Here is a 13,186-nt window from a genome sequence, read left to right on the forward strand (position 1 = left end):
CAACAGATATTTTTGAAATCTTTTCATGCTTTTAATCAAGGTGCTAAAGTGATCTGTTGCACTTCGCCAGGTGAGACCCGTTTTATTACAATATAGATTTTGATTATCAATCAGATCATCTTGCCATTTTGTTTGAAGCTGATTGGTCAATAAGAGGGACATAGAAGGGACATAACTCGTAATAACCATTGGTGGCGCTACGATCGAGCCTTGAAATTTATAGTTTGTTAACTCCCTTGCCTTGGGAAAATGATCACTTCAATGCTGAGCAAGTACCAACTTCTAACATCTTTTGGTATGACAGGGTGGGATCGAACCAGCAAGATGCTCTATCCATTAGCCCACAGAGGTGGTACCTCTACACGAAACAATCACAACAACATGATAATCAAATCACTCATACCTTTTACTTCCTTAAAACAAACATGGACATGGTGAGTAAGTGAAGAAATAAAGCAAATGTTAATAATCAACAGACAATAGGTAGATTCAAATACTCTTATATAAATACAACCATAATAAATATATCTGTATGAAACCATACCTGCCTCTGCATGCAATCATAACATATGGATCCTCCTAACAACATGACAGTTTGGCTAGATAAAGAAAGCATAAAACTCAAAAGAAGTTAATGGAGTTGTTTAACTTCTTCTGAGTTGTATAGAAGTCTTTCTTGAGCACCCTTTTCTTCAAATCAGAGGTTAAACATAAGGATAAATAATATTAGCATTAGAAAGTATAAATTCCACTTTGAACAATAATGTAATTTTGACCTTTGGCAGCACACTTTCTTCCTTTCAAGACATTGTTCATAGTTTTTGGTATAATTATTTATTTTTACCAAAATATTAACTTGGCTAGTGTGATAAACAAACTTGTGTATGTACATTGAAGCTTTGAAAACTGGTTCAGAGTATAGCCCTCATATGGAACCAGTCAATGAGTATTCATTGGCATTTTACCTGTCCAATTTAGTAGTCTCAGGCTAGGAGAGTAGCGTGAATTTCAAAGGCTGATCACACTAGATGCATGACTGTGCTGTGAAGTCCAATACAGTTTAACATGACCACCAACAGCAGGTGCCCCATGTGTACTTCGTCCCTTCACTATTCCAGCATCACTAACGCAGCTATCCTGTGAGTATGTTCACGCCACAGTCACCAATTGTCTGGCTATATCATTAACTCAGCCTAGGTTGACATAAGCAGCCAGTGTTTGACATAAGCCACGATCCATGACAACATGACAAGCTTCCAACCAGGTCACACATTATGCCAACCCAGTCTCCATGTGGCAAGTGACCTGGCCCAGAATCCCCTCAAGTTCCTCCCTACACTGTATGGATGAGACTAGCAAGACTGCACTATAACTATGTATCATGATGCTTCTCGGATCGAAATACAATCTTAGAGGTTTACACGATGTTACGTGTTAGTTCTTGAGCACTTTATATATTTTAAGAACATATGTCGAACATTTTCTCAACCATTCATATGACCAGTATGCTACAGCTATATCAGTCAATGTATCGGGACTGTTACACCCATCACAATAAAAGCTCATCACCCAGAAACCAATCTCATTTAAATCAGATCTTAGTGCTTGGTAGCGAGCACTAAAATCTGATTTGGATGAGATAGCACACAAAGTGGGATTTCACCACACACACTGAGGCCGATAATTGTTGCATCATCAGCTGTTATCCTATGGTATTTACACTGCTATGATTAGGGCAAGAATCACACATATTTCTCAAACCATATGAACAAACAAATACTATTCTCCAGGAAATATACAAGCGCTGTCACCAGTTTTATACAACAATTGTACCGTTCCACATATCTACAAGCTGCATTATCTTGCAGGATGAAATTGCAAGTAACCTAAGTGTGAGCAATCCAATATTGTGAAAGTCACATATTAATATATACACACCTGAAAAAATGACATTTTTCTAAATTCAATGTGTTGCTACTTACCACTTAGAATATTATCTAAATCATACTCATTTACTCTGTGACTAAGTATCTAATACAATGTGCTATATGTGCTGTTGTGGGAAGACTCTACACAGCTGTTACAGGAGTACTGGAGACAGTTTAATCATGGCTGTGCTGCTGTAAAGGATGGGTTAATGAGTGGTGAATATATTCATAGCATGCCACACATTGCAGCAAATGGCTCGTGGATGTTTCCCATTGGCTACTGTCAGCATCACAATGATGCAGGTAATATAATACCCAAAACTTCAAAAAGATGTTTGTCTGAGATTCAAAATTGAGAAGAATATAGCCTTTACAAATGGTAATGTAGCAACATTTTATAAATCATGGATCTTATCACATATTGTTTGAAGAAGCAGAACAGCAATAACATATGTACGTATCTCTTTCTCATATTTGTTTCTTGCCAGGATCAGTGTTTGAATAATATTTTGAATGCTTGACTGTGTGTATGTTTTGTTATATTTCTTAAAAATCACCTTGGCACCATTTCCAATACTTGTATTTAATTTTTCCCAAATGTATACATACATTGTCTTCAGAATGTGAGGGTGACCATTGCCCTGGATGGCCATCCTCCTCATGTAACAGGGAAAAGGTGAAATAAAATGTATAAAACAAAAAATAATACCAAAAACAAGTAGAGGCCCGCTCGTTCCTCTCATATAATTACAGCTAATCTGTCATGGCATGACAGATGAACTGAAGTAATATGAAAGAATTGGATGGTCCTTAACTTGTTTTATTAGTATAACACTGCAACGGAAAGCACAGTATATGTGGACAGGGATGTAGCACTTCCCTGTTGCATCATAAGGTGTATCGATACATCCCTAATACTTGATAACACCACCATCATCATACATATAATATATACTACTAAAAAAGGAGGTAAAGAACACCCGGTTTTGTCATATGAAAAAATTGGGTGTTTTTCAACTTCTCTAAAGTAATATACACGTACAAGGAATAGGCTCACTGCACATTGCTGCAAGATTAGTGATGTGGAGGTAAGCAATAATCACTCACACCAGTCTCACACATGGAATAGTATCATGTCATATTTTCACAAATTCTGCTGATAATTTACATATTACTCAACAATACCTTGGAGACAATTAGAATATATTCAGAACATGCACACTCCGCATTTCCATGTGTGCATGCATTCATACACACACATTATAACACATAAAACATGATTAATAACATTCCAGTAAAATCCTTTAACTTGTAAATCTTATGCACATTGTAGATAATAGACAATGTTCAGTTAAGACATATCATACACCTGACGTTGTAGATGGCCGTAATCATCATTTCAACACAGTTATCTTGACTTTAAATGAAGCTGTTGGAACCATATAGGTACTGCTCCCTATAAACAGTCTTGATATTGACTTGTCGCTATGGATCAAAATCGTTTGTAGGGAGCAGCATAGAGATAGTTACCACAGCTTTAGATGTACTTGTTTCAGTGATAGGGTTGTTAAACAGCTTATCTATCACAAAAACCATATCTTTACATATTACCTTACAGGTAAGGCCTCATGATGTACTATCCATCACAACAATTATCATAACCTCAAACTGATTAAACTCCGGGACAGTTTACATTTCACTCATCTATCAAGTGTGTTAAGCATGAGGCTTTTGAGCAGTAAATGTGACTTTAAAATGTAGTGACCATATTTGCTGAGCATGCTAAGAGACAAAGTGACAGTTTACAAACAGAGTTCGTAACAATAACAACAGTTCTCAATCCAGCGCATACCCTGATATCACAGCTGAACATATCTGTCTGCAGCAAACACACACATGCGCACACACTCGTGCACACACATGCGCTCGCGCCCAACGCACACGCACATGCACACACAAAGTCTAGTATTCCTCTGCCCATGGATTCTCCTCCAAGAATGTGTCGATCACTTCCTTCATGGCCAAGTTGGGAATCAGCTGTTCTTGGGTCAGGTCTGTCCGTGTTACTGGGTCAAAGTGACCCACCCTCTGAAAACAATCACAAGTCTACATGTAAAGACTACATACCCTCAATACATTGGTTGTCAGATCTTCAAGCAGAGAGGTAGAGGTGAGGTGAGGTTATGTGAGGTGAGGTGTGAGGTAAGGTGAGGTGAGGTGAGGTGTGAGGTGAGGTGAGGTGAGGTGAGGTGAGGTGAATTGGGGTTTAACGTCGCGCCAAGATTATTGCACTTATATAGTGATGTGCATGTGTGTGTGTGTGTGTGTGTGTGTGTGTGTGTGTGGCTGCTTGTACTAGTCTGGACTAATGCCGCAGTTTAACATGAATACCCCCCTCAGACACAGTATACTGACTCCGAGCCGACCAGTCCCTGTCTTAGCCCCTTAAAGCTGAGTGCCAGGCAGGGTAACAACAAGGACCATATCTTAATGTCTTTTGGTATGAAACCGCCAGGATTCGAACCCCCTACCTTGCGCTCTCTGGGCGTACACTCTACCACTACACCATAGAGGCAGTCCAGAGAGGTAAAGACTTTACCATTACTTAATGGCATGATCTCATTGCTTAAATGAGGGAGTAAATATCATAAATGTAAGGTCAGAAATATTCCAGCTATATCACTTGAAAATGTCTGGGCCAGTCAAATCAGATCATGGGGAAGGTGAAGTGAGGTGCAATTGGGTTTAACGGTGCTTTGGGACTTAAAGTGAGGGAAAGCATGAACCTAAATCTGAATAAATTCATAGTGTTCAAGATGACAACTATAAGAACTATTTAAGGACAGAATCAAATCAGTGATATGCAATTAAAATAGTTCCTGGGTGCTTACAACAGGATTTCAGTAATCCCCTTGAAGTCCTCTTGCTAATGTAGAGTAGTCAGTGTTAGAAATTAAGTGGGGTCACTTGAGGTTTGTTTATATAGTATTTGAATCTGGGGACCTTTTCAATCTCTAATTCAACATTAGCGTTATGGCCAGGACCCCAGGATTTCATGCATAAGTTGGAACACTGAGTTGACGTTCCACTCTGGGCCCATACTGTGAGGTACTAATCCTCGAGTTGTTCTGCATCAATCTACCTGCAAGTGTTCGATGATATCCTTCTTGTCGTAGGTGATACCACTTGGGGTAGTGACAGGTTCTCGCATAATCTCAAAACTAATCTTCCCACACAGAAAGTCAGGCACATCCCGCTTCTGCAAGATAGACATAAAGATTATGGCAATAATCAACAATCTCATGTCTTCAAAATTACAACTTCGGTTTCAAATACATGTATATTCAAATTTTATTACCGGGGTACTCTTTTATTTTTTGTGTTTGTTTGTTTGTTGTTTAACATCGCACTCAGCAATATTCCAGCTATATGATGGTGGTCTGTAAATAATTGAAGAGACAATACAGTGACTGACATCATGAGCATCGATCTATCAAATTTTGACAAGATGACATGCGTCAACCACGTCAGCAAGTTTGAACACCCGATCCAGTAATTTGCCTCTAACGAGGAGCATGGTCACCTCTTACGGCAAGCATGGGTTGCTGAAGACCTGTTTTAACCTGGATCTTCACAGGTATTCATTAATCATGGTAAGATAAAAAAAAAAAACAGTGCAGAAGACTCAAAACAGTTCTACCAAACAGCCAAATCCAACCTCCTACAGTCTTTCCATCTCTCATCGCCTTGATGGTGCCAGTCAATTACACAGACAATGAAGGCAGTGAATGGTCTTTTACGTCACAGTTGGCTATATTCATGGAGTAAATAAGACTGGGCTAAGCAAAGCACTGGTTTATATCATGTGCAAATAACCACACCACTGGGGTGTGATGAGCCAGTTGAGTCACACTTGTACTCCTTGATAATCTTTTTTAACCAAATGATGATCAACCTGTAATTCTTGTCACCCTAGAGTTACCTCCCTTACAACACCATGTAGTACATGTAGTAGCCTCCCTTACTACAATCTCCTTATACCGAGTGCGAAATAGCCAGACCGAGTGCGAAATAGCCAGACCGAGTGTGAAATAGCCAGAGGCTGAAGCGCTCGACAGCCATTTCCCCCTCATATAACATACAATAAATGACAGATGACCGGTCTGATTCTTACCTTCCTCCTGTCATCCAACTGACCAAACAAATTATTCACAGATCTTAGTTTGTTTTCCTGAAAGAGAAAACATACATCAACCATGACACATGGGTTCATTGTCACATCATGCAGAAAGGCAAGCACACACACATTCACTAAATAAACGGGTCTCTCATTATAAGCTTCTGGCTATGTCATGGAAGATACAAAAGACTGGTGTATCAGCTGGTTGTCAGCTTAGGATGATGTTTGTTTGTTGTTTAATGCCGCACTCAGCAATATTCCAGCTATATGACAGCAGTCTGTAAATAATAGAATCTGGACAAGACAATCCAGTGATTGCATCAACCAAGTCAGCGAGCCTGACCACCTGATGCCGTTAGTCGCCTCTTATGGCAAGCATAATCACCTTTCACGGCAAGCATGGGTTGCTGAAGACCAATTCTACCCCAGATCTCCAGCATAGGAGAAATATTGCTGCAGATCGGGTACTCAGCACCCATGTTGCCACACCCCTGTGCACTTAGTGACAACACAAAGAAATGCATTCTGTGATGACCAGATGGCAGACAAATACTGTAGATGTAAGGCATATCAACACTGTCAAACACTGGGCAGAGAGAGATAGTGGCAAGAGTGTGTGACACATTAACATATTCACTTCTGAATGGGAGGTTAATGTGGCAGAGATTATATAGGTATGATTAGTATGTACCATGTTAACAATGCATTTAACTCTTTCTCATTTGACTCTGATTAGTTGAATCTGTAATCAATACAGTATTGTCTAGTGGCACAAGAAAGTGGATGACATGCTGTACAAGCAACTCACATGAAACTCATCAATTCCGTCGAGCTCCTCGTTACAGTCCTGGTGCTCGGACATCTCCTTCAGGGCGGACTTCTTCCTGCAGGGACACACAACACAGCTATGAACATCAACACTTCCAGCAGGAGGATCAACAGCTGAATAGGACTTAGGTATAGCTCAGCATCTTACTTGCATCTACCCTCCAGTATCAGAATTTCTTACCATGCTTACTGGACATCTCAAATTTAAAGTACAACCCCGGGATCAGTTTGTTCGTACAAGTCTGCAACTCAATCTCCTTCCCATCCGTCCTCAAGGATCAGTTTATTCACACAAGTCTACAGCTCAAACTCCTACCTGTCTCTGTCCTCAAGGATCAGTTTATTCACATAAGTCTGCAGATCTATCTCCTGCTGTATGCGTCGTTCCTCTATCATATTCCAGCGTCTCTTCTTAGCATGACGCAGAGCACCTGTGATGTCATCTCCAAAGTTCAACTTTTGCTCCTTGGCTAAATCATAGGCTGACAACACAAAGGAAAACGTAATAGAAATACTGCATGGGTGTCAAATATATTGAGAAATGTTCTAAATATGATTTACTTATCTTCAAAAAAAAAACTACCAGTAGTCTAAAAAAGAAACTGAATGCATTTCAAAGTTTTTTCTTCATGCATGAAGAAAATTTTCACTATTTATTTTGCTGAATGTATATATCAGTGTTTCAAATTCAGCATTAAAGTCCACGCGTACTTGTTATAAACCTGATGTTAAAAGTTTAAGATTTAGTATTTGTTTAAGGGGTTACACATATTCAAATACTATAGTAGAAATCCTCAAGGACCCAAGGTCCCCTCTTAATTTCAAGCAGTATATATGAGTCTTTATTATAACATTTTTGATATCTTATTACATATGGGACATATTGTTTGGAAACAGTGTTGGAAATAAAAGTGGCTGAGGATTGCTGCTACAGCATTTGAATCTAGGATCCCCAAAACATCCTAAACAAATACTCAATCGTAAACTTTTAACATTAGGTTAATGACAAGGACCCCTCGATTTTCATGCTTAATTCAAACACTTATATATACATAGATTCAGTCAAATTAATAGTGAAAGATCTTTCTCCATACATGTAATAGGAGATGCTTTTCAATGCATCCAGTTTCTTGATTTAACAATAGGGCAATGACAAGGATCCCTGGTGTAGGTTGAGTTTCAAGTTTAGTCTTCATATGTACACTCCATATCAATATCATTACCTCTCTTCAAACTTGCAATAGCTTCATCGTATTGCCCTAGTTCAACATATGCTTGACCCATGAAAAAATGGCCCTTAACCAAAGACCTATCAAGGTCAAGAGCACGCTGGCAATCCTGTACAGCAAGCTCCCATTGTCTCAGTTTAAGGTAGCACAAAGCACGGTTGGTGAAGAATGTTGCAGTGCCTGGGTTTTTATTCTGTCAAAAGAAAAGAATCATTATTATTAACATACATATAATTTGTCACAGGCTTTATCCACTAGTCACAAGCCCCTGGTCAGTAAATTACTTATGGCCTAGTATAGTAGTAAGATCAGCTTGTACTAGTCCATATACTAAGCACTGCTAAGACTACCATCTACTGAAAATAGCTGATTCAAAGTTTTTTGCACAGACTGGTACTTTAATAATATAACAGCTGTCGTGTATTGATAACATGTTCAATTTCGCTAGGTAGGAATACCCCTAGGTTTGTTTTTTTCAGATTTGCAAGACTATGTGTGCTGCCATTTATATACATTGTAGCTCCAAACATATCTTGTGCCAGGGAGCTTTAATTTACCATGTTTATAATGTAACACAAGCAAAACACAATAGAGACAGATATATAAAATATATTCTACATTGCAGTCTAATACAAAATAGAGTGTACCTAAACCATCTCCAAACATAGTAACCAGTGGGATTGACCATATGTTTCCCAGACTTGTAGACTGCATATGTGCATTTTTTGTAATATCTTTTAATCACTATTTCTTGATGCATCTTTTTGGCAAGACTGTAGTTTACCCGGAACAGCTTATATAGGGTTTATTGGCTCTAAGTGCAGGCTTTGAGGCTGTCACTTCATTGAACTCATATGCCACTTCGATTCTTAGCATAAGATGAATTAGGGTCATGAGGGAGTAGTGCACTTTACCGGGCGCACTTTTTCTGATTTCAATTAGCGCTGTGTGAAAGATCGAACTCACCTTGCCATCTTGAAGCTAAGCTAAGCTAATGAATTAATCTAATGAGCCAACACACCATGGGCGCTATCACAAATAATTAGTGCTCATTTACCAAGTTATCAGCACTTGAATTTTTGCCTTTGTGCTCATGCGTGGTGGCCATTTTCTCCGCGAAACTCAAAACTTAATAAAAGTGTTCAGAGTTTCCTTAAATTACATATGATTAATTCATTAAAAGAGAGACCTAGCCAATACCTTATCTCACAACTTCTGCTCAGCATCGTAACAGGGTGCCCTAACCTAAGGATTGTAAAGGGTTGTTTGATCCGGAAGTGGTGCCCAACCCTAAGGATCATGAAGGGGTGTTTAATCGGAAAGGGGTACATAACCCTAATGATTGTAAAAGGGTGCTTGATCGGAAAGGAGGAGGATAGAATTGGGGGTAACCTACCCTAACACAACTAACCCTCAGGATCGAAGAGGCATGTGAGATCTGGTGAAGCTGGAGCGGCAGCCGTCAGCCTGAGCCAATAAGCATTATGGTTAGCTGTACCTGGTAAACTGTATTGTTGCGGGTCAGGGTAGTTTACCCCTAAATCTTAGCCCTTGGTTCCCCTTTCTGATGAAGCACATTATCATAGTGTTTGGTATCCATGTGAATTAGGGTACATATTAGCTATCTTCCCATGCTCACCTAGTTTAATGGATTAATCTCAATACATTTCAATTTGAAGAAAATCTGAATAATTTATGGACTAAGTTTTCGAGTTTTGCGGAGAAAATACTAACGTGCAAGTAATAAACATGGTTAACAATTCTGTGCTGATCACAAGGTTAACGAGCAGTAATTATTTGTAATAGCGCCGTGCCTCCTTGTCAAAGTTTTGGCTAATTCTTAGCCGAGAGCCGCGATGGGGTCAATGCGATATCGTTCAGGCGGCGCTAATCGAAATCTGAAAAAAGTGTGCCATGTAGAGAGTATTACTCCCTTCTTTCTTCATATCACGATTGTTATATTATAAATTGATCAAGAACGTACGATAGCTTTCGTGTAACAGGAGATCGCGTCGTCGTATTTCCGAGCAGAAAACAATTTGTTGCCTTGATTCTTCAAATCCACAGCGCTCATTTTAGAAGGCATTTGTCCTGTTGTGTACGTCACCAACTTGGCAATATAATTGTATTAAATGATGCGAGTGTAACCAAGATAAATCACGGAGTATGTTTTTACTCTACAAATGATTTGTTTTGGCAGCCATATTGTATTCCATAATCGAATATCCGGTAAGGGAAGTAACTGTAATTTAACACGGATCCACATGATTTACTGCGAATATCGAAGTTATTAGTTCGATTCTCGTAAAAGGCTCCATTCACAAAAATAAATAAAACATTTAGCTATTTGTAATCAAATACTTAACCAAGTCCATAATTCCATTGAATGATGTGTTTCATTTTATAATAATATAACGTTTTAGAAACATTGGAAGACATTCTCAGGGTGAGGGCTGGGACGGGGTACTCGGGTCAGGTGGGTACTGAGTAGGATCCGGGTACCCACAGGACTACCCGGACCCGTGGTAAGTCACATGATATATTGTTTAATGACAAAAGGTATCTAAAACTCTATGTTTAAACTACAAGTCACTAATGTTTGCAGTTCTTCCTGACTACTACCCATTCCTTCTGACTGTTATATGTTTGAATAAAAATAAAACTTCAGTCAACTTCAGTGTATACACCAGATCGTTTCATACATATATCTAGACACATTTTACCTGAGCTACGGTCAAACTTTTCCTAATCGGACAGTTTCCACCTACATCTTGAGACCTACAGCAGGTACCTGGGTAGGGTACGGTAATAGTGGGGTGGGTACCCAGGTAGTAAATTTGGACTCGTCCCAGCCCTAACTCAGGGCACTCAAGTATATTTCTCCAATGAAAACAGATTATTAGCTTTGGTCTCGAAAATGTTGAAATTGTGTATATATGGAAATATCTGGTGCATATGTTCTGAATTATTCTGAATAAGAATCTGTGATTAAACAAAAAACAAACAATGTTTTGAATCTTAATTATTTAATACATCATTCTGAATAAAACCAATATACTACAAATATAGAACAGCAAAATCTTAAATTCACTGCACTCAACATAGAATAACATATGTACCAGAACTATATAAAAAAAATTGGAGGCACTATTTCTTTCTCAGAATACTTGTAAACATAGGCCCCATAGGTTAAGATACATATGTTCGTTGTTTCTTCAGTGGTAAAAACACATAAACACATAAACTTAACAAGATGGAAATAACAAACTCTTTCAATACAATAGACATTTCTCAAATAACTTTGAAGTTAACAAGCAGACATAAACTAAAACAATAGGTCATATATAATCACATACATGTAGTGTAATGACATCCTCACTTATCCAGGGTATTACATCTCTAATCTATTATGATAATAACCCTGGACCCATTTGCCGTCAAAGCCATGTTTCACCATCTCCATCTCTCATATCACTAATATAGCACAGGAATTCTCTTGCTTATGACTATAATCTGCTGGCTGGCCATCTTTAAGCACATGTCTTACGAATACGGTTCAAAATGAAGCTTTTGTGGCGAAGAGGTGCTGGGTATTTATCATAACAGAATGGAGATATAATACACTGGATATTCAAGAATTGTGTAATGCCAATGTGAATTTCAGTTCCAAATCTTAAAAAAGATATATAACTCTACGAATTAAGCATTTGAAATAGGTTTTCTTTCATAGTTTCATAGTTAAGGTCTCGTGTCTAGATTTTTTTCCTTCTAAATCCGAAGGATCAGTGGTTGAAATAAAATATGAAAATAAAATCTTCATAGGAAAATTGTTGGTTGTATGAAATAGAAGGAATTAAAAGCATTGTTTTAATTGAAAATTCATAAGGTTCCATCCTCAAGTCTTCCAAATGAGTTCACAACCTCGGTGGGAAAGAAGAAGAATATTATTGTGAAAATTCAGGTTGGTCGGGTATTAGGAAAAAACACGAAGTGTAATTAGGTCGCCAAATAGAATGTTTATTCCTAATATGGGATATTTACCATCCCAAAACACATTCGCATGATAACCTCTATCCATCAATAGTTCAGCCATCTTCCCAAGACAAGGGAGTTAACTGACTTAAAAAAGTCCAGTTTCCACCCTTGCCAAACTAGGCTGGAATTCCGGAGTTACATTTTGGCTGGACTAACGACTCTATGCATAGTCCAATCAAAATCGCGTTACAAACTTGACATGATTTCAACAAGCAGATTTCAGTCGACTGCATGATTTGCAAAGTGTGTGTACTGTTAACTCCAAATTTTTTCATGTTTTTTTATCAAGGTGCTCAAGTGCTTTGATGCACTTCGCGGGGTAAGACCCATTTTGATTACAAAATAGATCTTGATTACCAATCAAATTGTCTTTGACAGGGCGCCGCCATTTTGTTTGAAGCGAAAGCAAGAGATATGAGAGGTGAAGACTGGTCAATAGGAGGGACATAGAAGGGACTTAACTCATAATAATTCAAATGGCACTACGTCGTATGAAATTCCAGCCTAGTTCGGCAAAGGTGGAAACTTTATAGTCAGTTAAAGCCCTTGCCTCGGGATGATGTAGTTCAACTTCAAAATGACTAAAATAAAGTTTGTTGAGAAATATAAAGTATAGTTCAGTTCAAGTTTTTTGTCACTATTTCTACAAGCAGTCACCCCACAATGGAAGACATGTTGATTTCCAAGGAATGACTTGGCTGACTTCAAGCAGTGCAAAGATGAAGTTCAATAAATACAGTGGGAGGACTACTTCATCACTTCTATTTGAAATACTATGTATTTTGCAACCATTATTTTGAACTAGTCAAGACAACAAGTAATTAATCTTGAACTTGAGTAACATTTTTACACTTTTTTCTCTCCTGTGACCCCCTTTTCAGGAAGTTCTAAGATACCTGACCTACCTACCCATGTTCCAAGATTCATCATGGTAGAATAGTGATAAATCATCTATGTTTTGAAACATGAGGTAGTCTAAAGTCCCT

General features: G+C 38.4%; 1 protein-coding gene across 1 annotated transcript; it reads right to left on the reverse strand.

The window, feature by feature from the left end:
* Positions 1-387: 387 nt before the first annotated feature.
* On the reverse strand, positions 388-10,380 carry LOC124150870 (E3 ubiquitin-protein ligase CHIP-like). Its single transcript, XM_046523029.2, has 7 exons — positions 10,150-10,380; positions 8,160-8,358; positions 7,253-7,418; positions 6,917-6,992; positions 6,103-6,159; positions 5,071-5,187; positions 388-4,016 (listed from the first exon to the last, which is right to left on the reverse strand). The coding sequence occupies exons 1-7, from the start codon at positions 10,249-10,251 to the stop codon at positions 3,891-3,893; spliced, it is 843 nt and encodes a 280-aa protein (XP_046378985.1). The 5' UTR covers positions 10,252-10,380; the 3' UTR covers positions 388-3,890.
* Positions 10,381-13,186: the final 2,806 nt, after the last annotated feature.

This window comes from Haliotis rufescens, unplaced genomic scaffold, assembly GCF_023055435.1.
Source record: "Haliotis rufescens isolate VD_foot unplaced genomic scaffold, xgHalRufe1.0.p SCAF_11, whole genome shotgun sequence".
Taxonomy (NCBI): Eukaryota; Metazoa; Mollusca; class Gastropoda; order Lepetellida; family Haliotidae; genus Haliotis; species Haliotis rufescens.